The sequence below is a fragment of the Crocuta crocuta genome, unplaced genomic scaffold (genome assembly GCF_008692635.1).
Source record: "Crocuta crocuta isolate KB4526 unplaced genomic scaffold, BGI_CrCroc_1.0 scaffold77, whole genome shotgun sequence".
Taxonomy (NCBI): domain Eukaryota; kingdom Metazoa; phylum Chordata; class Mammalia; order Carnivora; family Hyaenidae; genus Crocuta; species Crocuta crocuta.
In genome coordinates this window covers 5954283-5982094 of record NW_027532172.1, presented here as the reverse complement: position 1 = coordinate 5982094, position 27812 = coordinate 5954283, and the positions used below count along the sequence as shown (strand labels likewise).

At 38.7% G+C, this 27812-nt stretch overlaps 1 protein-coding gene across 1 annotated transcript in view; it reads left to right on the top strand.

Moving 5' to 3' along the window:
• PRKAR2A (protein kinase cAMP-dependent type II regulatory subunit alpha) overlaps nt 1–27812 on the top strand; it is a gene marked incomplete at its 5' end in the record, with an annotated part of 102721 nt that overhangs the window by 53816 nt on the left and 21093 nt on the right. Inside the window, 5 exons of the mRNA XM_077777047.1 lie at nt 1212–1247; nt 12154–12206; nt 14721–14804; nt 21356–21462; nt 23199–23352. Coding sequence (XP_077633173.1) covers nt 1212–1247; nt 12154–12206; nt 14721–14804; nt 21356–21462; nt 23199–23352 — 434 coding nt within the window. The remainder of the gene's footprint in view (nt 1–1211; nt 1248–12153; nt 12207–14720; nt 14805–21355; nt 21463–23198; nt 23353–27812) is intronic.

Sequence of the window (27812 nt, the reverse complement as noted above, 5' to 3'; positions counted from 1 at the left end):
GTACCAATAACATAACTTTTACCCAGTGCTATGCGAAAAGATAATTCTTGTTCTATTATGGTGAATGAGCATTTCTTTCCTTCCTGAGTCTATTTTTGTTTCTGAGACCTCACATTAGTTGAGTTTGGCTCTCTGAGTCACTGACTTCAATTTGTTTTTCACTAATCTTCAAATTTCTCCTTTTATGGAGGCTGAGAAGGCATATTTTACATCATTTTTTAAATTAAAATAATCAGATTAAGGTCTGAAAGTTAACAAAAAAAAAAAAAAACCACTTTGGGGCACCTGGCTGGCTCAGTCGGTAGAGCATGTGACTCTTGATCTTGGGGCTGTGAGTTCTGGCCGCACGTTAGGTGGAGTTTACTTGAAAAAAATCTTAAAAAACAAAAACCCCCACCTTACTCAAGTGATATAGTTTAGTGGTGAAAATTTAGATAACTACCAAACATAAAGGATGATAGGTGAAAAGTTGAAAAAATTGGCAAAAGGAAAATTTGTGTTTAATTTTCAGTATAAGGATATATGATATATTTTTCTGACTAATACCCTGACCATAGGCAGGAGAAAACATACCTATATTGAGTGAGAATATAACTTAGTAGCTAATTCCTTTTTCATTTTAGTGTAAAACTTATTAAATTGTTTTAAAATGAGATTTAAATGCTATTATCCAGCAGGTCTTGGGATTATCTTTGAAGAATATTAAAGAAGAAAATTTAACTATTTAATATCATAACATTACCAATAAATTTAGTAGTTTTTTACTTACTTTGAAAGAGAGAAAGAATGAGCTGGGGACTTGCTGAGAGAGGGAGCCATGCGGTCTCCACACTGCCAGTGTGGATCCAGATGTGGGGCTCAAACTCATGAATCATGAGGTCATGACCTGAGCTGAAATCCAGAGTCAGATGCTTAACCGACTGAGCCACCGAGGTGCCCCAGTATGATACAGATTAAATGGAACATGAATATAAACAGAATAAATTTGCCATCTTGAGGACATTGAAGTTATAAAGAGCTTGTTTTCAAAAAGATAAATTCTTCTTTATATTGCCTTTATACGATCATGTTGAACTACTGTCTTTGGTTGATTATAGAAGAGTATAAATTGACCCAACATTTGGTATTAAAGTACTTTTAGTTATATTGTTAAAGGTGGGGTCATGTGACATATATTGATGACTGAATGTTGCTTCTTTTTTGTTTTGCAGTCCCAATTCCTGGCAGATTTGATCGGCGAGTATCAGGTATGTATTCTCTTTCATAACATACTGCCAAAATGCTGTTTTATGATGGGATTATTTTCAATAAAAATAAACTGATCTTGTAAATGAAAAGATAAGTTAACAGCCTTATAGAACATTATAAAAGTTACTTGCAATTCCTCCGTTCTATTTTGAGTTCTGAGTGTATGTGTACATAATAGTTTATCTCATTTATGTCGTTAGTATTTTTCCATGTTCATAATTATGGCTTCTAAAAACTTTTTTGTCAACACTTGCATATAGCTCATCACAACAAGTGTACTTCTTAACCCGTATCACCTGTGTAACCCATCCTCCCCACTCACTTGCCCTCTGGTATTTCTAAGTTTGTTCTCTGTAGTTAAGAGTCTGTTTCTTGGGGCGCCTGGGTGGCTTAGTTGGTTAAGCGTCCGACTTTCGCTTAGGTCATGATCTCACGGTTCGTGATTTCGAGCCCTGCGTCGGGCTCTGTGCTGACTGCCAGCTCAGAGCCTGGAGCCTGTTTCAGTCTGTGACTCCCTCTCTCTCTGACCCTCCCCTGCTCACGCTGTCTCTCTCTCTCTGTCTCTCTCCTAGAAACAAATAAAACATTTAAAAAAAAAAAAGTCTGTTTCTTGGTTTGCCTCCCTCTCTCTCTCTGTTTTTTTTTTTTTACAACTCTTTGCTCATTTGTTTTGTTTCTTAAATTCCACGTATAAGTGAAATCATAAACTTCTTAGTCTTTCTGTGACTGACTTATTTCGCTTAGCATTATACTCTCTAGTTCCATCCATGTCATTGCAAATGGCAAGATTCCATTCTTTTTTTATGGCTGAGTAATATTCCATTGTATATAAATACCTCATCTGCCTTATCCATTCATCAATTGATGGACACATGGGCTGTTTACATAATTTGGCTATTGTAAATAATACTGCTGTAAACATCAGAGTGCATGTATCCCTATGAATTAGTATTTTTGTATTCTTTGGGTAAATACCTAGTATTGCAATTGTTTGTTGCATTCTAGAGTAGTCCTATTTTTAATTTTTTTTAATGTTTATTTTTGAAAGAGAGAGAGAGAGACAGAGTGTGATATGGGGAGGAACAAGAGAGCGAGAGGGAGACAAAGAATCTGAAGCAGGTTCCAGGTTCTGAGCTGTCAGCAGACTCACAGATCTTGAGATCATGACCTGAGCTGAAGTCGGGCACTTAACTGACTGAGCCACCCAAGGGCCCCTATTTTTAACTTTTTGAAAAACCTCCATACTGTTTTCCAGAGTGAATGCACCAATTTGCATTCCCATCAACAGTGCAAGAGGGCTCCCCTTTCTCTGCATCCTTACCAATGCCTGTTGCTTCTTGTGTTGTTGATATTAGCCATTCTGACAGGTGTTAGGTTATATCTCATTGTAATTTTGATTTGTATTTCCCTGATGATAAACACTATTGAGCATCTTTTCATGTGACTGTTGGGCATCTGGATGTCATCTTTGGAAAAATGTCTATTCATAACAACTACTTTTTGTATTGCTCTTTCTCTGGTATTCTAGATTATGCTATATTAACTTCTCGCAGACATTGTTGAACCACTAAAATTATTTCCTCAGTTATAGTGCTGCATAGTATTCTCTGGTCAGAGACTTGAGCGTTGCCTGAGTTTTTCTGTGTATTGCTTTCCAGAGGCATTCTACAGAATAAACTGCAGGGAGAAAGACACCCTACAAAGGCCTCTCTTGTGCCACTGTCTCACAATATAGGTGGTGCTCACTACTTTAATTTAGATGTAAAGTAGTGCCTCAGATTGTTTTATTTGGCACTTTTTTGACTATTAACAAAAATGAATGTTTTCCATATATGAGAAGTGTATTTTTATTTTCTCCTATGGGACTAGTTTGGTAGTATTTTTCTCTTTTATCTCTTATAAGTGAGATTTTTTTTGGTAAATTTAGCAAATTTCTAACATCATTTTTAACCTTTTGAAATTTTAATGCAAGAGTTTCCAACTTGGTTTTGCTACTTACCTTAATTTTGCTATTTTTTATTGACCCAAATTTTAATATGTGACTACTACCATGAACACTGTCTGGCACACAACAAGCACTCACTAAATGTTTATTGAATATATAAATCTTTTTTTTTTCATGATTTCTCTGAAGCTAAGAAGAGTCCTCTCTTTTTTTTTTTTAAATAGAACTAATAAGTATATTTTCTGAAAGTTTCTTTATAATTAAAATGTTTGACTTTTGGATACATCTAGAGTTTATTTTGAGAGAGTATGTGTGTGCTCATGCCTGAGTGGAGCAAAGGGCAGAGACAGAGAGAGAGGGAGAGAGAATCCCAAAGAGCCCAGAGCTTGACTTCAGGCTCAGTCTCACAAACAGTGAGATCGTGACCTGAGCTTTCCTGGCACCCCTCACATCATTCTTTCATATCCCTTCATTCTTGGGAAGGTTTCTTGATTTTAAATGATCATATGACCTAATTTCTAGTAAGACTTGGAATCCCTTTTCTATCCCTCAATCCTTTTCTTTGAGAAAATATGCTCATTTATGTTTCAGAAAGCCTTTGGTGAGGTTGTACACCAAAGCCTGTTGAAAGGAGATAGAAAAAATGTGTACTTATGTGTAGAGAGACAGCTACAGAGAAGAAATAGAGTGACAGTTAAAGTTGGTGTGAGACCTATGAGCTATTATCTCCCATTTCTGTTTATCCTTGCCACACACCCCTTTTTCCCCTCGAACGGTTAGTGATATCTCTTGATATATGTAAGACTGATCTGGGAGATGGGAGAGTACAGCGATGTCTTCTTCAGAGGTCACGAGTGGTGTTAGTTCATGAATTGCTACTTGAGCTTTCTGTCAGTGTTGTTCAGGCCTTGAACTCTGTGGAGAACTCAGACAAGTATGTGATATTATCCCTCCTCTTTAAGAGTTTACAGTCTTATTGAAGATAAAACTTTTTAATATTATTCAAATGTTAAGTGAAAATAAAAGATCCTTAAAAGATTCCAAAATGATTATGAAGGAGAGAAAATAGCCTGTAGGAATAACTGACATTTTTAAAATGCAGACTTTGTGGTAGGTGCACATTTTAAGGTCTTTCTAAATGCCTTCCTTGTGTCCTTGAACATCATCCTCACATTAGTACCATGAGGTACATGCCATGATTATCCCCAGTGGACAGATGCAGAAACTGAGGACAAAACAGAGGTTAAGTCACCTGGAACAGTCAAAAGTGATAATGCGCCCAAAGGTAGCACTGTCCTGAGTACTTAAATTTCATCTAAATCCCCTAAATTCTCAGCCTGTTCTCAGAGTGTAGCTTTCATTTTCCTGTCTAGCTGAAGGTTGGCTTGCCCTTGGTTCTTCTCTTCCATTTTCCTTGTGACACTGATAGGAGACGGGTAAATGTTTCTGTTGTTCCTTATTGCTTCCAAACCAATCTCTCTCCCTCCTCCCTAAAACCCTCACCTTCAAACCTCATGTTATTATATTCTGTCAGCCACTTCTCCTCCTTGTTTTAGTTATCTAATAATCCACAAGCTCTTTCTTCTTGTTTCCATATAGATTATTCTTTCAAAATCTTGCTCTTCCGTTTCTTCACCCCTTATCTTCCACCCTACTTCAACCACTCACCCCCACGGTCATATTCTGGATTGACAGGCATCGCAGCTCTTCATACTCAGTGATCCCAGTCTCCTGCTGCCTACTGTTGCCTGGGCTCTTTTGCTGCCCTGCTTCACCACTGACAACTTGATCTTGCTTCATTTTTACTGTTCCTCACTTCCTCTTTTACTAACCTTAAATTCCTTGCTCAGCGATTATAACCACTCTGTGGCACATATCCTTAGTTTCCTTTTTCTTTGCGTGGCTAAACCACATTTTGGTTAAACCCAACTGTCCTCTAAGCTGCATCTGCACCACAGCTGTACTTGATTGAGGGACAATACACAGGCCCATTGGCTGACCTTACTTTCAGTACCTCATATTAACTTCTAGTAGGCTTTAGATGTCAGCATTCATACTATGTCTCCATACTTCTTTCACTCTCCTCTACTAGAAAAGCCTTCCTTACCTTTTCTCTCCCCAAACCTGTACTTCCTCCTCCCAAATTCTCAATCCTGGCAGATGTTCTCTTAAGTAAGGAAATAAAAGCAACAGAAGATAGTTTCCATAGACTCCCACTACCACATCTGTCCTTCCTTACCTGTCTGTGAGTCCAGTGTCCACCTTTACACTAGATCTCATCACTTCACCCTTCCAGCACTTACTGCCTCTTTCTCCTGCATAATCTGCATCCTTCAACTAGATTATTCTTCTTAGCAAAGAAATGTAGCATTGACTTCCTCTTTTTAAAAAGTAAAATACGACTTTTTAAAAACCACTCTTTCCTCTCCAGCTACCACTCTTTTTGTCTCTGTATGGTTATAGCAGATTCCTTGAAGGAGTTGTCCATATTTGCTGTATCTAGTTTTTCTTCTTCTGTTCTCTCTTGAGTCCAGTCTAATCAGACTTTCGCTCCCAAATCTCATCAAAACCATCTTTGTGGATTACTTACTTATATCCTTTAGACTGTCATTTGAAAGACACCTTCTCTTAAAAATATTAAAAAAAAAGGGGGGGGGCGCCTGGGTGGCTTAGTCAGTTAAGCATCTGACTTTCGCTTAGGTCATGATCTCGCGGTTCGTGGGCTCGAGCCCCACATCGGGCTCTGTGCTGACTGCCAGCACAGAGCCTGGAGCCTGTTTCAGAGTCTGTATCTCTCTCTCTCTCTGACCCTCCCCTGCTCATGCGCGCGCTCTCTCTCTCTCCTAGAAATAAATAAAAATATTAAAAAAAAAGAAAGAAAGAAAGACACCTTCTCACTTAGGCCTTCAGTAAGGCCCAGTACACACACACACACACACCCTATCTCCCTTACTTTATTTTCTCCTTACTGTCCCTCTCCTGGTCTCTCTCTTTCTTTATTTACCCTAATTATTATTCAGCTCCCTATGCCAGAAGGTAAGCTCAAATCAGAGAATTTTTGTCCATTTTGTTCATTGATGCATATAGTTAACACTTAGAACAATGTCAGTAAATGTGAATGGATGGGGGGCGCCTGGGTGGCTCAGTCGGTTAAATGCCCGACTTCAGCTCCGGTCATGATCTTATCGTTTGTGGGTTCAAGCCCTGCATCGGGCTCTGTGCTAACAGCTAGCTCAGAGCCTGGAACCTGTTTCAGATTCTGCGTCTCCCTCTCTCTCTGACCCTTCCCTGCTCACGCTGTCTGTCGTCTGTCTGTCTCTCTCTCTCTCAGAAATAAATAAAACCATTAAAAAATTTTTAAATGTGAATGGATGGATAGAAGGAAGGAACAAAAGAAGGGATCAGAAATCAGGAGGAGAAATGACTGTGGGCAGAAAAAAAATCAAGAGACCCTTCTTTGAGGGAGGCAGAAATTGCACTGGAAGTTGTAAAACATGGTTACTGTCTGGCTAGTATCAAGAAGGATGCATTCTGGGTAAAAGAATGTCTTAAGACTTGAAGGGGGATGAACTGGATCTGGCTGCTCTGCCTATAGGCAAGGAGACAAAAGAAATTTGGAAAGAGAAGTGAGGGGAATAGGGCTCCTTATATGACCCATAGATTTCAGCAATAACTAGTTGTGTGAGGACACGTGCTGTCAGAGATTGCAGAAGACTTCAACAATAACTCAGTGTGTCTGACTGAATAATAATCTGGAACGTAAAGCAGCATAAAGAGAGCTAGCAGCTGTTAAATATCTTCTGTGAGACCAGGCTTATGTTTTAAATGTCTCCTATTGTTAACCTTTTACATGGTTTTAGTATCATTATCCCATCCCCTCTTACCACTAAAGAGACAGACCTAGGATCTGGGATATAGAGAAATAGTGAATAAGTGGTGGGTAGAGCAAAGCTCAGACCCCAGAGCATGTAATAGCTTCAAAGATGAGCTCTTTCCCTCCTTGATGCTGCCTCTCCATTGGAAAGCATTTGGAATTGAAAAGCTGTGCCTTCCAAGTTCTAAGTTCTAGAACTTCTAAGTTCTAGCACTTCTAAGTTCTAGCACAACAGTCCTTCTACACCATGTGATAAATTCATCAAATGAAGAGAGTTCATAAATTCTTTAAAAGCAGCTTTCTTGAAATAGTCCTAAAGTAGTATTAACTGTCTTTGAGTTTGAAATGTTAGTCTGATCCTGTTAATTAAAAAAACATCATCCCCACAAACCCCTTTCATTTATTAAATATATGTCGAAGTTTCAAAGCATTTTAGTAAGAAATGTGTGTATTGACATCATGCCACATTTAGGAGGGGAACGTCTGACCCTTGGTGATGACTGTTCCCAGTCAGTAGAGTCTGCTGAGAATCTGGTACTGCGACAGTCACTCATGTCTGTATGATAGGTACTTTTCCTTCCCCAGGCGTCCCTGCCTTTGAGGCTTACATGATTACAGTGGAATGAAATACTGATTTTTGTCTCAATATCCTTTCACAGTATTTAGTATTTTTTCCACCAATAGCTATCTTCAGCTGAAATATCACCAAGCATTTCTTAAAATAATTTATAAACCCAGTGTTAAGTACTAAATTGTGTTCCCCTCAAATTTTTATGTTGAAGCATAACCCCAGCATGACCGTATGTGGAGATAGGGCCTTTTTAAAAAAAAAAAAAAAAGAGGCAGTTAAAGTTAAATATAGTGTTAAGGGTGGAGTCCTAATCCAGAAGGACTGATTTCCTTATAAGAAGAGGAAGTAAGGCACTTGGGTGGCTCTTTTGGTTAAGCATCTGACTCTTGATCGTAGCTCAGGTCTTGATCTCTCAGGGTCCTGAGTTGGAGTTCCTAGTTGGGCTCATCCTGGGTGAGGAGTCTACTTTAAAAAAAAGAGAGAGAGAGAGAAAGGAAGACACCACGAGTGCACCACAGAGACAGAGGACCATGTGAGGACACAGTGAGAAGGCAGCCACCCACAAGCCAAGTGAAGAGGCCCCAGGAGAAGCACAATGTGCCAATACCCTGATCTTGAACTTCCATCCTCCATAACTGTGAGGGAATAGATTTCTTTTCTTTAAGTCACTCAGACTGGTATTTTGTAATGGTGGCCCAAGCTGACTAACACGAACAGGCTGAATCAGTTCTTCATGGGAGCTTGCAAGACAGCATAAGGCCTCAGGCTGTGACCAGGATCGGTGCTCATTTCTTTGTAGAAATGAAAGGTTTGCCTCTCATCAGCACATTTTAATGATTCACCTTTCTGGAGGCACCTGGCTGGCTCAGTCAGTGGAGTGTGTGACTTTTTGATCTCAGGGTCATAAGTTTGAGCCCCACATTGGGTGTAGAGATGACTTAAAAGTAAAATCTTTTTTTAAAAAATTATTCACATTTCTGGAGGAAGGAAGCATCAGTTAAAATTTGGAAGAAGAAATTTGTGCTGGATAGTCTCTGGTCCCTTTGTACAGTTTCATATTACTAACCAGTGACATCTGCTGGAGAACTGTGGCAAAACAAATTCCCGTGAACAAGGGATTTTGCTACTCTTTCAGTCTTCATTTTCAGTAGGTCTTGAGCATCTCATGACACTTAGTGTAGTTCTGGAGGCTTCAGAGGGCATCACACAGACTCTGGGCTTTCCCCCCAGGTCACTTGTACATTGAAACAAGCTCCCTGATGTGTACAAACACAAGGGGCAACAATCACATAGACACTTAAAAATGGATTCTTTATATAGAAGATGAGAAAAGTGATTTGGGAACAAGACCAGGAAGAAGTAAAGAGGTTGGGTGGAAACAGGGAAAAGGCAAAGGGAGGTAAGTCTGAAGTTCAAAAGAATGGAAAAAACTCAAAACCAGTTTTGAAAAATAAAAGTGTAATACTTTTCCACAAATCCAAACATTAATAATTTTACTGGACATAACTACATTTGTTTAAATCACAGTGCTGTACCTTAAGACTTGAAAACTAACATTTGCTGCAGCAGTTATGTTAATGTCTAAAAATATATAAATGAGCTAAGTTGCTGCAGTACTTTCCTTCAAAATCAGAGGAAAAGCAAGCCTGGAAATAGGCTAGCCTGAGACTGTATCATTATCAGTAAAATGCTGTCAGTCTCATCATTGAAGGCTTATTATTTTAAACTTTTTAAATGAAAATTTTCATACATACACAGAAATAGAGAAAGTTTGTATAATAATATCCATGTATCTGTCTCTCTCCAAAGTGAGAGATTTTAAATACATTTTTCTAAGAAGACATTTTGAGTTCCTGCACCAAGCAATTGGAGTAGATCGAATAAAGATCAGATATGAGAATATTTCTGAAGTTGAATTTGATGTGTTCATTGGATAAGAGGTGAATGAAGGAAGTGCTGGTGAGTTACAGATTTCCAGTTTAGAAAGCTGGGCTATTAATGACAACATTAATCAAGAGCATAGAGAACCAAGGGGCTTGGAGTTTAACATAGTGTGTGCTCTCAGCACAGCTTCCTCAAATCCCCTACCTAGATACCTGCAAAGACGCAAAAAGTGGCAGCAGTGGCATCTAGGAGCTCAGGAAGTTGTGTGTCTTATTCTTTAGGAGAGATCTGAGATAAATGTACACTGACTTCATTTTCTGGAATCAGGAATGGCTGGGAGAAAGTTACTGAGTCATTTATCTACATCCCATTGTCGCTTACATGGCTCAGCTACCCAAAGCCTCTACCAGCTAGGGACTCAGGAGACTTCCCTACAGAGCATCACCTGATGCTGTTTTAGGGACCAGAATGGTATTTGTCCTCTTACTCCCTTCTTATTCCCTGATTTTTCCTCTGTGTAAGGATACTGGGTCCCTGTTGGATCGGCAGGATATTGGTGGTATTACAATACAAGGGGTGTGGTCCACACTACAGTATTGTCGGCTAGGCAGGAAGAGAGTCCTGTCTACACAACATACCATTTTTCAGGTATTCTTTGAGTTCAGAGAATCAATGGGAAGGGGAATCTGGGATGCAGCTAGACCAAGGCTGCAGTGAGTAAATGTGTCTAAGAAATCAGGAGTTAAATTTAGAGCAGTATGTGTCAATTTGTCCCCTAGTTGTTAGTATTGAGTATAGGGGTCAAGAACCATTTAAATTTCTTGCCTGCTAATTCCTGGTTTATTCTTATTTTTGTTTCCCTTTGGAAAAATAGATAAGTAAAAAAAAAAACCATTTTGTATATATATTCATATTTATGTATTTATTTCCCCTCATTCTTAGCTCTCCTTCTTTCTCATAGACGTCCTTTCTTATGGAAGGCATAGCATACTGTATATATCCCTCACCTTGCTTTTTTTCCCTAGAATTCATTATTAGCCCATAGAGATCTTCCTTGTTCTTTCTTTCTTTTCTTTTCTTTCTTTCTTTCTTTTATTTATTTATTTTTGTTTTATTTTATTTTTTTTTTTTTGAGAGAGAGAGAGAGAGAGCTAGCCAGCAGGGGAGAGGGACAGGGACAGAGAGAGAGAGAGAGAGAGAGAGAGAGAATCTTAAGCAGGCTCCACACCCACCCTGCAGGGAGCCCGAGAACATGGGGCTCATCTTAGGACCCTAAGATCATGACCTGAGGACACTTAACTGACTGAGCCACCCAGGTGCCCCTCTCATTGTTTCTTATAGCTGTATTATTCAAATAGGTAGTTATATCATTTCTGATATTTTGTTATGATAAGCAAATGTTCAGTGAATATTTTCTAGATCTTTGAATAGCAACAAAGACAAGTCTTGCAGTCAGCTGGCACAAACACNAAAAAAAAAAAAAAAAAGAAAATACACTCCAGAAAAAAAAAAAAGAAATTCATCCTTGTTTTTAAAATCATTCATGTAAATGATGATGTTGAGCAATTTTTTTAATGTTTATTTATTTTTGAGAGAGTGTGCAAGGCAGGGGAGGGGCAGAGAGAGAGGAACTCAGAGGATCTGAAGTGGGCTCTGAGTTGACAGCAGAGAGTCGATGTCGCTTTTGAACTCAAAAACGATGAGATCATGACCTGAGCTGAAGTCAGAGACTTAACCAGCTGAGCCACCCAGGTGCCCCAATGATGTTGAACAATGTTAATTGATTCTTTTTGTAATTTATCTATATCTGTGTGTGTGTGTGTGTTTCATAGGCCCTTTATTTTATTTTATTTTTTAATTTAAATCCTAGTTAACAAATAGTGTAATAATGGTTTCAGAAATAGAATTTAGTGATTCATCACTACATATAACACCCAGTGCTCATCCCAACAAGTGCCCTTCTTAGTACCCATCACCCATTTAGCCCATCCCCCTCCAACTCCCTTCCAGCAACCCTCAGTTTGTTCTCTGTAGTTAAGAGTCTCTTATGGTTTGCCTCCCTCTGCTTTTATCTTATTTTTCCTTCTCTTCCCCTATGTTCATCTGTTTTTTTTTCTTAAATTCCACATATGAGGGAAATCACATGGTATTTGTATATGATAATTCCATCATATCACATGGGTATTTGGGTATTTATCACATGGGTAATCACATGGTATTTGTGTATGATAATTCCATCGTATCACATGGGTATTTGGGTATTTATCACATGGGTATTTATGTTGCATATATTGTACTTCGTGGTTTTCTGCCCCTACATTAAAATTCAGTAAAGATAACACCTCCTTGCTTGTCTTTGCCATTACTATAAGACTTAGTATAGAATATATTTTATCAGCTCTCTCCTTTTTGGGATTACCAGTGCCTAGAAAGCTGGCATTTTAGCACCTGATAGAAGGCCTGGCATTACTAGGTATTTAATATATTTGTTAACTGAAGAAAAGGCTTTTAAAGATCATTACAGCTTTAGAAAACAGTAAATAAAAGGAAACTGTTTTCACCTATTTTCCCAGTAAAAGCTCACATCTGTTTTATTCATTTTTCTTTTCTTTTTTTTCTCTCCAAATTTAGTCTGTGCTGAGACCTATAACCCTGATGAGGAAGAGGAAGATACTGATCCAAGGGTAAGATGCTGATGCAAAGGTATTAGGTAGAATTGTTGTATTCCCCACTCTTCTCCTCCTCTATATGCCAAATCTAATCATGCTGATAATTAAAATAAGTACAAATCAGAATCTCAACAAGATGCTATTTTTTTATCTACCAGATTGACAAATACTAAGAAGAATGAAAACAGAGCAGTTGGGGTTGTGTTAGGAAGGGGTGCCTAGCTGGATCCTTCCTGAAAATGTACAAACAGGGATAATTACGGTGTTTTAATAGTAAAAAAAATGGAAACCACTTAAATGACCCAAAGTAGGGGATTACGAAGGGCTAAATTGTAGTACATTCAAATTAAGGGATTCTGCAGCCATTGGAAATGATTGTAGGACCAGGTTTAATGGCATGGAATGTTGTATTTATATGAGGTATATTTTCTAAAATAAAAAATAATATAGTTATCTGGGGCACTTGGTTGGTTTAATCAGAAGAGCATGTAGCTCTTGATCTCAGGGTTGTGAGTTTGAGCCCCATGCTGGGTGTAGAGATTACTGAAAAAATTAAATAAACTCTAAAATATGTATACACACACATATATATATTTACCTATCTGTCCATCTATTATTTATTTATTAGTACAAAAAATTTTCTCTGGAAGGATATATTCCAGATGTTAACAGTGGTTATGGCAGGAATGTGGTGCACTTTTGGTCCTTTCTTAAAAACTCAGATATTTAAACTTTTAAACAATTACCAAATTATTTTTATAAAAGCAAATATGAGCCACCATTTTTCAAAGATTGATGTTATAAAAGAAGCTTTAATGATCTTTCAAGTATGCCTTAAAATGAGCAGCCCTTGAAAGATTTCTGAAGTAGTTTAATAATAAAACGCTACTACCATTGTGTGACTATAATAGATATGTAGATTTTTAAAGAGTTTATTCTGGTTATTGTAAAATTTTTGATGACTTTTCATTAACTTTTTAATATCACAAATTTAAAATACTTAATACTTTTGACATCTTGTTATTTCTTGTCAGGTTAAGCAATGTACTTTTTTTTAGGGTGAAGACAGGGCTTAGATCTCTGAATTATAACAGCTCTACTAGTTGCTGTTTCTTTTTAGTTAAATAAACATTTATTGACCATCAGTAATAATAATAACAGTTTTTGACACCTACTAAATGCCAGGTACTGTTGTAAGTACTGCATGCATTAACTTGTTTAATCCTTCCAGCAACACTGAGTTAGTGGATACTATCACCACCACCACCACCAAATTGTTGATGTTTGAAATGCAGCATTTATAGCCATTGTTTATTTGCCATCTCCATTTAGATTTCAGTAGGCAACTCAGACTTAAGGTGAGCTCCTGATTATTTCCTTTTAAACATTTTTCTCCACCCAGTCTTCCCCCAGCTCACTTTATGGCAGCTACATCCTCCCAAGAGGGCTCAGGCCTAAAACTTAAGGGTCACCCTCAGCTCCTCTTATTTTTTCATGCCTACATGCAGTTTTTCAGAAAGTCCGATGGGCTCAGGCTTCAAAACATATCCAGAATTCCACTGCGTCTCAACAGCTCCATGGCTACCACCCTGGTCCTAACCACTGCCATACGGCACTGGAGTAATCACAGTAGCATCTGGCTTCCACTCTTCCCTCAAGGCTGTTCTGCACTCAGTAGCCAGTATGAGCCTTTAAAAACATGAGTCAGATCTCTTTCATGCCTCAGTCAGATCCTTCAAATTGCCCCCATTTGGCTAGCGAGAAATTCTAGTTCTGTGACTTATAATGCCCTCTGTGATTTGGGCATCACCTTCATCTAACCCCCCAACTTGGTCTCTTCCTGATCTTCCCCCTTGCTCTGCATCAGTCATACTCATCTCCTGATTATTTCTCAAACATGCTCTTCACCTACCACAAGGCCTTGTTTTCATTTACTATTACCTCTGCTTGAGGTACTCTTCCCACAGAGACGTCCACATGGCTCACTCTCTGAGGTCATCCTCATTTCCTTGAGATCTTTACACAGATGTTACCTTCTCAGTAAGGCCTCATCTGCCCCCTCCACTCACATACGTTCTATTACCCTTCCCTACCTTATTTTTCTCCTTAGCCTGTCACTCTCTAACATATTTTACATATTTCTTAGATGAGAGCAGGTGTTTTTATCTGTGTGTTGGCTATGTTCCCAGAGGTGGAACAGTGCTTGGCACCCAGTAGATGCTTAATATTTGTTGAATGAACAAGTCTATAGCCCTCTGCTTTACAGATCAGGACACTGAGGCCCTCAGGGGAGTAGCTGACTTGCTGCCAGTCACACAGTGAGTGGCTCCAGGGTGAATGCTCTTCACCCCCATCACCTTGCCCCTCCATGGTCAAGGCCTTGCTTGGTATTTGTTTAGAATTAAAGTTATAGTAAATGTGCTCTTAATTTTTCCACTTCTTAGGAGAAAGAAATGTACTGATCTGTAAATAAAGTCAGATTTTAAAATGGAATAAAAATATTTCCCCTGGTTTCGTTTGGATTGGCAGGTGATTCATCCTAAAACTGATCAACAGAGATGCAGACTTCAGGAAGCTTGCAAAGATATTCTCCTTTTCAAAAATCTGGATCAGGTAACATTGTTTTTAAAAAGTATTTTAGTATTTTAGCTTTTCTCCTATTTGTCATTTAAACCGTTTTGGGGGGTGGGGGTGCCTGCCTGGTGACTCAGTTGGTTAGGTATTTGACTCTTGATCTCAGCTTGGGTCTTGACTTAAGGGTTGTGAGTTTTATGCTGGGTGTGGAGTCTACTTAAAAAAAAAGTTTTTTAGGGGTGCCTGGGTGGCTCAGTTGGTTAAGCGTCCGACTTCAGTTCAGGTCATGATCTCACGGTTCGTGGGTTCGAGCCCCACATCGGGCTCTGTGCTGACAGCTGGCCCAGAGCCTGGAGCCTGCTTCAGATTCTCTATCTCCCTCTCTCTCGGACCCTCCCCTGCTCACACTGTCTTTCTCTCTCTCAGAAATAAATAAAACGTTTAAAACAAAAAGTATTTAAAAAAAAGTTTTTGTAATCTTAGCCTCAGCCAAATGAGGTATAAAACTTTAGATTTATCTTACTTAAAATGTTTGCATTCTGTTGACTTCCGTAACTCATCATAATGAGCTTTACAGATGACTTCTAGTATTTCTCTGACTTGCTTTGATACTTCCTCCAATACAGTATCCTTCAAGAACTATGCTGTTTGGTCATGTTGAAAGAAAATGCTCAGGTTTACATGACCCTAGCTTAAAGCATTTGGAGGGTCTGAATTTATGCTGCAGAGTAATTTATCCAAAGATGCTAGTATGGAGTTCTCTTCTCTGGTAGCAGTTAACCCACTGGAAGTGTGTGACTTCTTCTCAGACTTTGAATGTGGGGCACCTTTTGTAATTACTTCTCAGCATAGAACTCAGCCATGGCGAGTGATGTGTGTCCTCAGGGCATTGGTGTAGGATCTGTGCTTAAACCTGTCTTCCCTCCCTTGATGGAGATAGAGAGCAGGGGCTACCTCCTAAGGACAGAGAATCTTCAATTTTTATTTCTTCTCTACTTTGAAAGCCACAAGCCTAAGTGGCTTTCAGATTCTGCCTCTCCCTCTCTCTGACCCTCCCCTGCTCACTCTCTCTCTCTCTCTCTCTCTCTCAGAAATAAATAAAAAACATTTAAAAATTAAAAAAAAAAAAGAATGACCAGAACTTTAATCAGTTTTATTAGTCTCAGGCTGAATAAAACGAGGACCATGACCTCAAGGAAAGGCTGGTTGTAAGAAATACTGGTCTGGTCATGGATCTAGAACATCCATCTGTATCAATGGAAAGAGGACTTGCTTCTTTATTTAGTGAACAAAATTCCTTATAAATGTTCTAAGGGAAGTTGCTGTGTCAGTCTAATACTCAGAGTTTTCTTAGTGTTGAAGAATACCATTATATCATTTTATTTTACTACGTTAATGTTGAAAAATGGTAACAAAAGAAACAGATTTAGTTACATTTTTTCTGACATTTTTCTCATGAAAATACTCAAATACAAGTTGAAAGACTTTTTTGGAACACACATTTATCCACTGATTTGGTTCTAACATTGATATTTTACTATGCTACGCTTGCTGTGTTATATATCATATACCCATCTTTCAGCAAAGGGGTCAGTAAACTTTTTTCTTAAAGAAGTAGGTAGTACATATTTTTGTCATAACTACTCACTCTGTTATTGTAGCAGGAAAGCAGTCATAGACAATACATAAATAAAAGGATGTGGCTGTGTCCCAATAAAACAATATTTACAAAAACAGGCACCTCAGTGGTTCAGTCCATTAAGTATCCAACTTCAGCTCAGGTCATGATCTTGTGGTTTGTAAGTTTGAGCCCCACATTGGGCTCTGCACTGACAGTGGAGAGCCTGCTTGGAATTCTCTCTCTCTCCCTGCTTCTCTCTGTCCCTCTGAAGCTTGTGCTCTGAATGAATGAATGAATGAATGAATGAATGAATGAATAAATAAAATACAAAAACAGGCAGCCATTTGCTGGCCTCTGCATTAACCCATCTTACTTTTTGGGGTTCATTTCATAGTAAGTCGCAGATATCATACCTTCCTTTAAACACTTTGGCATGTGTATCATGAACTAGAGTTCAATATTTGTTTACAAGTTTTTTATATAAAGTTTTCATACAATGAAATCCATAACTTCTGGAACACCTGGGTGTCTCAGTTGACTGAGCATTTAACTCTTGATTTTGGCTCAGGTTGTGAGTTCATAGGATCAAGCCCTGTGTGAGGCTCTACACTGACAGCATGAAGCCTGCTTGGGATTCTCTCTCTCCCTCTTCTTCTGACCTTCCCCTGCTTCCCTGCGTGAGCATATTTGCATGCTCTTTTGCTCTCAAATACAGTGTATTTTTTTAGGTGCACCTGGGTGGCTCAGTTAAGTGACTTCAGCTCAGGTCATGATCTCACAGCTCATGAGTTTGAGCCCTGAGTCGGGCTCTGTGCTGACAGCTCAGAGTCCGGAGCCTTCTTCGGATTCTGTCTCTCTCTCTCTCTCTCTCTCTCTCAGAAATAAATAAAAACATTTATTTAATGTTTAAACATTAAACCCTGGACCCTGGAGCCTGCTTCGGTTTCTGTTTCCCTTGCTGTCTGCCCCTCCTCTGCTCACGCTCTGTCTCTCTCTCTCAAAAATAATATTTTTTTAATGTTTTATTTATTTCTGAGAGAGAGAGAGAGAGAGAGGCAGAATGAGCAGGGGAGGGTTAGAGAGAGAGGGAGAGAGGGAATCCGAAGCAGGCTCCAGGCTCTGAGCTAGCTGTAGCACAGAGCCTGACGCAGGGCTCGAACCCATGAACCGTGAGATCATGACCTGAGCCAAAGTCAGATGCTTAACCGACTGAGCCACCCAGGTGCCCCTCAAATATAATAAATATTAAAAAAATTTTATTATTTATGTGCAGAGGCAGAGAGAGACAGGGTCCAAGCTGCCAGTACAGAGCCCGATGTGGGGCTCCAACTCATGAGCGGTGAGATCATGACCTGAGCCGGAGTCGGATGTTTAACCAACTGAGCCACCCAGGCGCCTCCCCCCAATTTTTTTTTTTAAGCGTGAGTTTTATGTTCATTCTCTGAAGTTTGACAAAAGTTATACACTTAGGTAACCAAAGCTCCCTAATAAGTTATGGAACATGGCTACTGCCCCAAAAAATTCCCTCATGCCCCCTCATGATCATTTCTTGCCCCCTCCTTTCAGAGGCAACTACTATTTTGATTTATTCTACAATAAATTAATTTTGCCTCTTACAGGATTTCATATGAATGGAATCCTACAGTATGCACTCTTTTGTGTGAGACTTCTTTCACTCAGCAGTTTTCAAGGTTCATTTCTGTTGCATAGATCAGTAATTCATTCCTTTTCTTTTTTCACCTTTATTTTGAACTAGTTTTAGGCTGACAAAAAAGTTACAAAGATAGTACAGAGTTCCCATATACCCTTCATCCAGATTTCTGCAGTATTAACATCTTACATGCCCATAGGACAATTATCAAAACCAGGAAATTAACATTCTTACAATACTGTTCGTTAAATTAGAAACCTTATTCAGATATCACCAGTTTTCTCACTTGTGGTTGTTTTTTTCTGGTTAAGGATCCAATCCGGAGAATCACATTGCATTTAGTTTTTATTTCTCTTCAGTCTGCCGTGGTTTTCAGTCCTTTCTAGTCCTTCATGATCTGGACACTTTGAAGAGTCTGGTTTGTTATTTTATAGAATATACCTCAGGTTTGGATTTATCTGATGTTTCTTCATGACTAGAATAGGTACATACATTCTTACCCAGACTGCGACAGAAACTATTTTGTGTCCTTCTCCGAACATCATATCAAGGGGTCAGTGATATCCGTATGTCTTATTACTGGTGATGTTAGTTTATTCCTTTTTTTGTTGCTGAGTAGTATTCGGTCATATGAAAATCCTAGTTTGCTTCTCCATTTTTCTGTTAATGGATACCTGGTTTATTTCTTGTTATTAGCTCTTATGAATAATGCTGTGGACATTTAGTACAAGTCTTTTTGGGAACTTTTTTTTCCCCTGTTTCTCTTCAGTAAAATACCCAAGGACAAAATTGCTGAGTCATAGGATAGGTATGTGTTTGATTTTATAAAAATCTGCCATAACTTTTTCAAAGTAGTTGTACCATTTTGCATTCCTTCAGCAATAGATAAGATTCCCAGTTTCTCCATATTCTTACCAACATTTGTTATTATCTGTCTTTAGAAATTTTAGCCATTATGGTAAGCATATTTGTTTCAGTTTTTTTTAAGTTTATTTATTTATTTTGAGAGAGTGATAGGGGCAGAGAGAATCCCAAGCAGGCTCTGTGCTGTCAGCACCATGAGATCATGACCTGAGCTGAAATCAAGAGTTGAACACTTAACTGACTGAGCCACCCAAGTACACTTATTTCAGGTTTTAAAAATTTATTTCCTGGGGCCTTGGGTGGCTCAGTCAGTTAAGCATCTGACTCTTGATTTTGGCTCAGGTCATGCTCTCACAGTTTGTGGACTCAAGCCGCATGTTGGGTTCTGCACTGACAGCACAGAATATGCTTGAGATTCTTTTCTCCCTCTCTCTCTGCCCCTTGCCAGCTCATTCTCTCCCTCTCTCTCTTTCTCTCTCTCTCTGTCCCCAAAATAAATAAACATTTTTAAAAAATTTATTCCCCAAATTTCTGGTTTCAAATTTTCAAATTTACAGAAAAGTCAAAAGAATAGCACCATGAACACTCATGTACCCTTCCCCAGTTGTTAACATTTTGCCACATTTCCTTGCTTTCGTGTGTGTATGTACATGCATGTAAGTACATATGAACTGCTTTTTTTTGTTCTGTGCTATTTATGAATACGTTTAAGACATTTTGACTCTTAGCCACTAAATACCTTAAGATGTATTTTTTTTTAATGTTTTTGTTTATTTTTGAGAGAGAGAAACAGCATGAGCAGGGGAGGGCCAGAGAGAGGGGGAGACACAGAATCTGAAGCAGGCTCCAGCCTCTGAGCTATCAGCACAAAGTCTGATGCAGGGCTCGAACTCATGAACCATGAGATCATGGCCTGAGCTGAAGTCAGATGCTTAACCGACTGAGCCACCCATGTGCCCCCTTAAGATGTATTTTCTACGAACAAGGATATTTTCCTACGTTATTGGCAAAGTAACATTATTACCATTGTTTCAGTAATGTTATCTAACATCCAGTCCGTATTCCGATTTTCCCAGTAAAGTTCTCTGTAGCTTTTTTGTTTTGTTTCTCAATCCTGAGTCACATGTTGCTTTTGGTTGGTATGGTGTCATTTTAGTTGTCTCTGACATAGAATTCTCCCCTTACACCTTATTCTATATCTCATGACACTGATGTTTTTGAAGAGTCCAGGCCAGAAGAGTTACTCAAAATGAGAGGCTGCCAGTGGACAGCCCACAGGACAGTTACAGCTAAGTACAGATGTGTGTGTTCGGGCTGTATTGTACATGAAAATTTAAATTGTTACCTGTATTTAAACATGAGATTTCTGGCAACACTGAGCTCACGTTCCATGTGAATGTGGAATGCACAGGAATAGCACTTCCTTTTTAGTATTTGTCAGCTTCTACAGTATTCAACACACATGGGACTGTGGAACTAAAGAGATGCTTTTAGTGATACTCAGTTATTTTAGGCAGCACAGTCACACTGACAGAATACTAAATCACATGGAATTCTGCAGCAATAAAATTTTTCCTTGTCAGGTCTTCAGTCTACATTCCTCCAAAGATAAAGTCTCTGAGCTGAAACTGATTTTCTTTACTGCCCACTAATAGTCACTGATCTCCCAAAGGGACATTTGCCCTGGACTGAGACCACTGTTTTGTTAGAATTTAATAGCAGTGTTTTGTTTTCATTATACTTATCAGTACAGGTACCTTGTGGTTATAGCAGGTAATATTGGTAAGTAAGCAATTGTATATAAATGACTGAAGCAATAATAGCTGTCTAAGAACAGATGGCAATTTTTGAGTATCTGTTGTGTGATAAATATTTTCTTTAGGTTTCTTTTCTGGAAAGAAAAAAAATAATAAGCTAGAAACTATTAAACCCGTGTTAAAAATATGGATTAACTAAGGCTTGGAGAGGTTAAGTGATGTGTATGGCTAGTCAGAACAGTTGTGCTACTCTGTGAGCTAATTTCTAAGTCCATCTGGCCCCTTAGATTTGATGATCCTGTTAAGATCAACACCTACAGGAAGATGGCATCACATGGCTTTACAGATGACATAGTAGAGCCATCAAGGCACCTGACAGTCATGTTGGCATGGTTGGGAAGTGGGCACCATGATTTATAGGCCTATTTTTGCATAAATTATGGGATGTTTTTTCAAAGCAGTACTGCCTCAGAAAACTTGGCAACTGTGCTGTGTTCGTGGAGATATACAGCTGAATGGTCACAGGAAAACATTTGTTTCAGGCAGCTTTTATGTTTTTGGTTGAATATGACAACAGTCTGATATGTGTACTTCCATATTTGTGACTCGGTGTAGTCACAAACTGATATGAGCATAGTCATTTTTTTCCCTAGTAAATGTAAAAACCATATTTTCTCTTTGTGTGTATGCCCTGCAGGAACAACTTTCTCAAGTCCTTGATGCCATGTTTGAAAGGACAGTCAAGGTTGATGAGCATGTCATTGACCAAGGAGATGATGGAGACAACTTTTATGTCATAGAACGGTAGGAGATGGAGCTTTGCAATTGTGTGGCTACAGTTAGTAAGATTGATGATTCAGGAAAAGTGCTTTACCCTATGCTTTTTTGTTCAGCTCAGAGAGGAGTTAGGACCAGGTTTACAAGCTTCTCAAAGTTTCTCCCTCTCTTTCCACAGCCTGCCCCCTCTATCTCCTGCTGTCCTGAGTCCTCAGTACAACCCATATTTAGATTGCCATTATCAACATTAAAAAGTCTCCTTTACTACCCTATAGCCCAGCAAGTGCACTACTGGGTATTTATCCAAGGGATACAAGTATGCTGTTTCGAAGGGACACATGCACTCAATGTTTATAGCAGCACTATCAGCAATAGCCAAAGTATGGAAAGAGCCCAAATGTCCATTGATGGATGAATGGATAAAGGGGTGTGTGTGTGTGTGTATGTATCTGTGTGTGTGTATGTATCTGTACACACAAACGCACACGCACACACAATGGAGTATTATTCAGCAATCAAAAAGAATGAAATCTTGCCATTTGCAACTATGTGGATAGAACTAGAGGGTATTAAAGTTTTCCTTACAGTTAGGCAAGATGTGCTCTATAAACATGTTTTTTGCCAGTATTCAAGTGAATTGATTTCATAAAGAAGCCATTTTGCTGTATTATCACCTGGATCTTTCCATCCCAGCCTAATTTTACACACGAATACACTGCCTCAATCTCCATGTCCCTGGCCCCTTCTGGCTCTGTTTCACGTGTAAGGCATATTGGGAGACATGAAATATATGGGATTTGACCTGCTGGTCTTAGCGTGTCATAAGCTCTTGAGCTGTTGCTCTCATCTCGGCAGTTCCTTCTGACCCCCTCTCAGATTATCTTCCTGAAAGGAACCACCCTCTCCAGATTATCTTCTATGGAATACCTAGAAATGGTATCACCAGATAAAAGGGTCTCTTTAAGGAATTTGTTATATGTTGTTAGTTATCTTACAGAAACATTGATACATTTAAGTTTGCCTCAGTGATGTATTGACAGCACCTGTTTCTCTAAACGTTTGTCAGTTCTGAATATTATTCTTTAGCAGTCATTACCAGTCAATAGATAGAAAATTGTATCTTTTGGCTTCTTTATTTTAATCAATTCTATATCCTAGTTTTCAACACACTACAAAAGAAATCCCATATGATCATTGTGATCCCTTCAGGAAAAGCATTTGACAAAATTCAACATGTTTTCATGATAACATCTCTCAGCAAACTAAGAATAAGTGTGGTTTTTCACCAATCAGATTTAAGGAATTTATTTTAAAACCTATAGCCAACAACATTGTTAACAGTGAAAGATTGTTTGTTTTCCCCTTAAGAATAAGACAGGGATATCTGTTCTTATCACTTCTATTTAGTATTGTACTGTAGGTCCCAGCCAAAGCAATAAGGCGATGAAAAAAGAAGAAAAAGAGGGAGGAAGGGAGGACATATAGATTGGAAAAGAAAAAGTAAAGCTGTCTTTGCTGATAACATGATCCTCCCTAGAAAATCCCACGCTACAGAAAATCTACTAGAACTGATAACTGAGTTTAGCAAGGTCACAGAATACAAAGTCAAAATGCAAAAATCGTTTGTATTCTGTATACCAGCAAAAATCTGTTGGAAATCACTTGTTTTATATCGTATGTACCTTCTGTTCTGTACCACCTGCCAGATTCTTAAATTTATTATTAGAAGTAGTAAATGAAATTATTTCTTTTTATGCTTCTAGGGGAACCTATGATATTTTAGTAACAAAAGATAATCAAACTCGCTCAGTCGGTCAGTATGACAACCATGGCAGTTTTGGAGAACTTGCTCTTATGTACAACACCCCAAGAGCTGCTACCATTGTCGCCACTTCTGAAGGCTCCCTTTGGGGACTGGTGAGTTAGAGAAATGATTCCCCTTGCATGGCACAGTATTAATTCCCCTTACTTCTAGCTTTCTCTCCTTGGGCTGTTGGTTCACACTATGTTTTATAGCCAGTTCTCTAAAAGACATTATGAAAGATCTTGTACCAGTGTGTTTTTACATTTCTCTAAAGTGATTTGTCAACAAAACAATAACTCCAAATTACAGGGAAAAGATGGTCTTATGACCTTGAAGTCATGTCAGTTCTTATTACACTTTATGTTTTAATTAGGAAGAGAGCAGCGAGGGGAGGGGATAACTCTCTCTACAAGAGGCAGCCTAGAAAAAAAGTTTCATGGAAAGCTCTGCCAACAGTGCTTTCCATCTCCAGGCGTCACTTTTCTCTATGGCCCGCCACCCACTTGTGCATTGGTCCATGCTATATCTGATAGGTTTAGATAACTAGAAACGCTGACTGCCATATTCTGGGAAAGAGAATTTTCTTAGAATGTCTATGGCACAGCACTCCTGTGATCCCTATCCTGTGTTATCCATAGTCCACCTTGCTTCCCTCAGCATCAAGCCTTCAAAACCTGTAACTCACCTCCTTCTCTTTTTTTAATGTTTCTTTATTTATTTTGAGAGAGAGAGAACATGCACAAGCAAGTGGGAGAGGGGCAGAGAGGTGGGGGAAAAAGAGAATCCCAAGCAGGCTCTGCACTGACAGTGGGGCTCCATCTCATAAACCGTGAGATCATGACCTGAGCCAAAATCAAGAGTTGGGTGCTCAACCAACTGAGCCACCCAGGTACCTCTTAACTCACTTCCTTCTTAAACATAATAATTATCATCTTGTACAAATTCCAAATTTTAAATTTCACTTTTAAGATATTGACATCTGTGATAATTTATGTTTACTTTATTAGCAGAATTAAATGTCTACCATAGGAATATCAACATAGTTCCTCAAATGAAATTACCTATTAAAGATATAATAGAGTACCTTCCTCTGATATACTGATATAGAACTAAGAATGTTCTGAGGGGGCGCCTGGTTGGCTGGGTCAGTTGGGTGTCTGACTTTGGCTCAGGTAATGATCATATGATTTATGAGTTCAAGCCCCATGTCAGAGCCTGCTTTGGATTCTGTGTCTCCTTGTCTCTTTGCCTCTCCCCTTCTCATGCTCTGTCTTTCTCTCTGTCTCTCAAAGGTGAATAATGTTTAAAAAAAAAATGTTCTGAGAGATGAAAGATACAATGGTTTCGGAAGAGATCACATAGTTGGGGGCCTAGTGATTGAAAAACTCAAGGATAGATCATAGATCAATAGTAATGGGAGAAAATAAACTGAGTTTTAAAATGCACTGATGTCCAAGCCACATACTGGACCAGGCCAAGGTGGAATAGCCCCATTCCTCACTAGTCTTCTCTCTTAAAACTAAAAAAGTCCAGTCATGTAACAAACTTAGAAAGACCCTGGAAGATGGAAAGAAGGTAAAATGGCTAGAGATCTTGGGATTTAAGAACAAGAGAGTGAGTTCCTTGGATTTTCTTTATTGCTTCCCATATATATCCCAGGTGGTGTTGTGGAAAAACCTTCAACCTAGATCCACCATCAAGTACATACAAAAACAACGCCAAGAAAAGCCTGGTTCCTTTAGCTAAAGGAGCAGGAAAAGAGCAGCCTAGCAGAACAGATAATACCACCCTGCTCCAGCCAAATACCAAAAACTGGTATTTGGAAAAACTGCTTCTACCTCCCCATGGTGTCACTGGGGCCAGCAGCAAGCTGAACTTGCAGCATTACCCAGCAGCAGAAAGGCAAAATGAGGTGATAAGTTGTCCTACTTGTTGACACTCCACTTTCCCTGCCAGGGTTGTATCAGTGGGATCTAGAGGATAGCTGAACATTCACTCCCACATGTACATGCACACTGTACCTAAACAGTGCTGCAAAATAAGATTAAATCAAATACATAGTTTCACTACGTAGTACACCAAATGACCAGGAGATAATACAAAATCACTTGTTATACAAAGAACAAGGAAGAACAAGGAAATTCTCAGCCTAAATGAGAAAAGACAACAGATGCCAGCACCGAATGGCAAAGGTATTGGAATCAGCTGACGAGAATTTTAAAACAATTGTCATACAACCAATTACATAAGCCATCAATAAGTAATTATGAGCACACTTGAAAAAAAACAGAAAAAAAAAAAAAACAAAAGGTGTCGGGGTACCTGCGTGGCTCATTTTCATAAGCATCCAACTCTTGGTTTCTGCTCACATCATGATCTCGTGGTTGGTGGGTTTGAGCCCTGCATCTACACTGACAGCTCAGAGACTGCTTGGGATTCTTTCTTTCTCTCCTTCTCTCCCTCTCTCTCTCTTTCAAAGTAAATAAATAAACTTAAAAAAAAAAATAGAAGGTGTCGGTGGAGAAATGGAAGATAGAAAATCCAAAAGGGAAATTTTCAGACTGGAAAATACATTAACCAAAATAAAAACTCACTGGATAGGCTCAATAACAGAATGAATATGGGAGAGGAAAGAATCCATGAACTTGAAGATAGAACAATAGAAATCACCCAGTGTGGACAACAGAAAGAAAATAGACTGAAATGAAGTGAACAGAGTATATGGGATAGTAACAAAAGATACAATATTTGTATTAGTAGATTTCCCTAAGGAGAGGAGAAAGAGTATGGAACTAAAAAATTATTCAAAGAAATAATAATTTAAAACTTCCCAAATTTGGTGAATGATAATAAACCTGCAAATTCAAGAAAATGAATGAATTCCAATTGTATAAACCCAAATAAATTTATGCCAAGAAACAGCTTAAACAAACTTCAGAAAACTAGACAAATTTTTTTTTAATTTTTTAAATGTTTATTTATTTTTGAGAAAGAGAGAGAAATTGGGAGGGGTAGAGAGAGAGGGAGGCAGAAGATCCAAAATGGGCTCTGTGCTACATCAGAAAGCCTAATGAGGGACTTGAACTCACGAACCATGATGACCCAAGCCAAAGTCAGATGCTCAATCAACTGAGCCACCCAGGCACCCCTAGATAGAAAGCATTTTGAAAGAGAGAAAAAATTAACTGTAAGGAAACAACACCAGATTTCCTAGCCCTGGAGGCCAGAAGGGAGTGGCACAGCACTTTTCAACAGCTGAAAGGAAAGAATGCTGCTTTCAGCTCAGAATGCTGTACCTAGTGAGAATATTCTTCAGGAATGAAGATATCCTTGGGTGGAAGGAAACTAAGAGACTCTGTCACCAGCAAGCCTACCTTAAAAAAATGGCTGAAGGTGGGGCACCTGGGTGGCTCAGTTGGTTAAGCATCTGACTCTTGGTTTCCGCTCAAGTGATGATCTCACAGTTCATGGGTTCAACCCGTGTTGGGCTCTGTGCTGACAGTGCAGAGCCTGCTTGGGATTCTCTCTCTCTCCCTCTCTCTGCCCCTCCTCTGCTTGTGATTGTTCTCTCTCTCAAAATAAACAAACTTAAAAACAAAAGTCTAAAGGAAGTTCTTCATAGAGAAAGGAAGTGATACAAGAAGGAAGTTTGGAACATAAAGAATGGAGAAAGAACAATAGAAGAAGTAGACTGTGGGGAGATATAAAAATCTGTCCTCTTCTTGACTTTTCTAAATTATGTTAGATGCTTAAAGCAAAATTATTGTCTGATGTGGTTCTCAAGGTACATAGAGGAAATATTTAAGACAGTTATACTTGAAAGGGGAGGGGAGGGTAAAGGGACCCAAATGGAAGTAAAGCTTTTACACTTTACTCAAACTACTAAAATGTTGACATCAGTAAACTGTAATAAGTTACATATATAAATATAATGCCTAGAGCAACTGCTAAAATGCTATGTACAAAGATGTGCTCAAGAGCTCTATGAATCAAAATTCTAAAAAAGTGTTCAGGTAACTCACAAGAATACAGGAAAATGATACAGAGGAACCAAAAAAAACAAAAAACAAAAAACAGGAACAGCAGAAAGCATATAGTAAAGTGGCAGAATTAAGCCCTAATATATGAATAATTACTGTAAAAATAATGATCTAATTATACCAGTTAAATGACAGAGACAAGTCTGCGCAAAACTCAAATATAATGATCTATGTATGTTGAAAGTAAAAGGATAGAAATACACACACACACACACACACACACACACACACACACACACACACACACACACACATATATATATACCATGCAACCATTAACCAGAAGAAAGCAGGAGTAATTAATACCAGATGAAATAGACTTCACAGCAAAGAAAATTACTAGGCACAAAGATTACATAAACATTACATAATAATGAAAGGGTTAATCTGCCAAGAAGACATAGCAGTCCTAACTATGTATACAGCAAACAACAGAGCTTCAAAATACAAGAAGCAAAAACTGAAGCAAGAGTTGAAAGAAGAAACAGATAAATCCACAATCATAGTTGCAGACTTCAACACTCTTCTGTCCA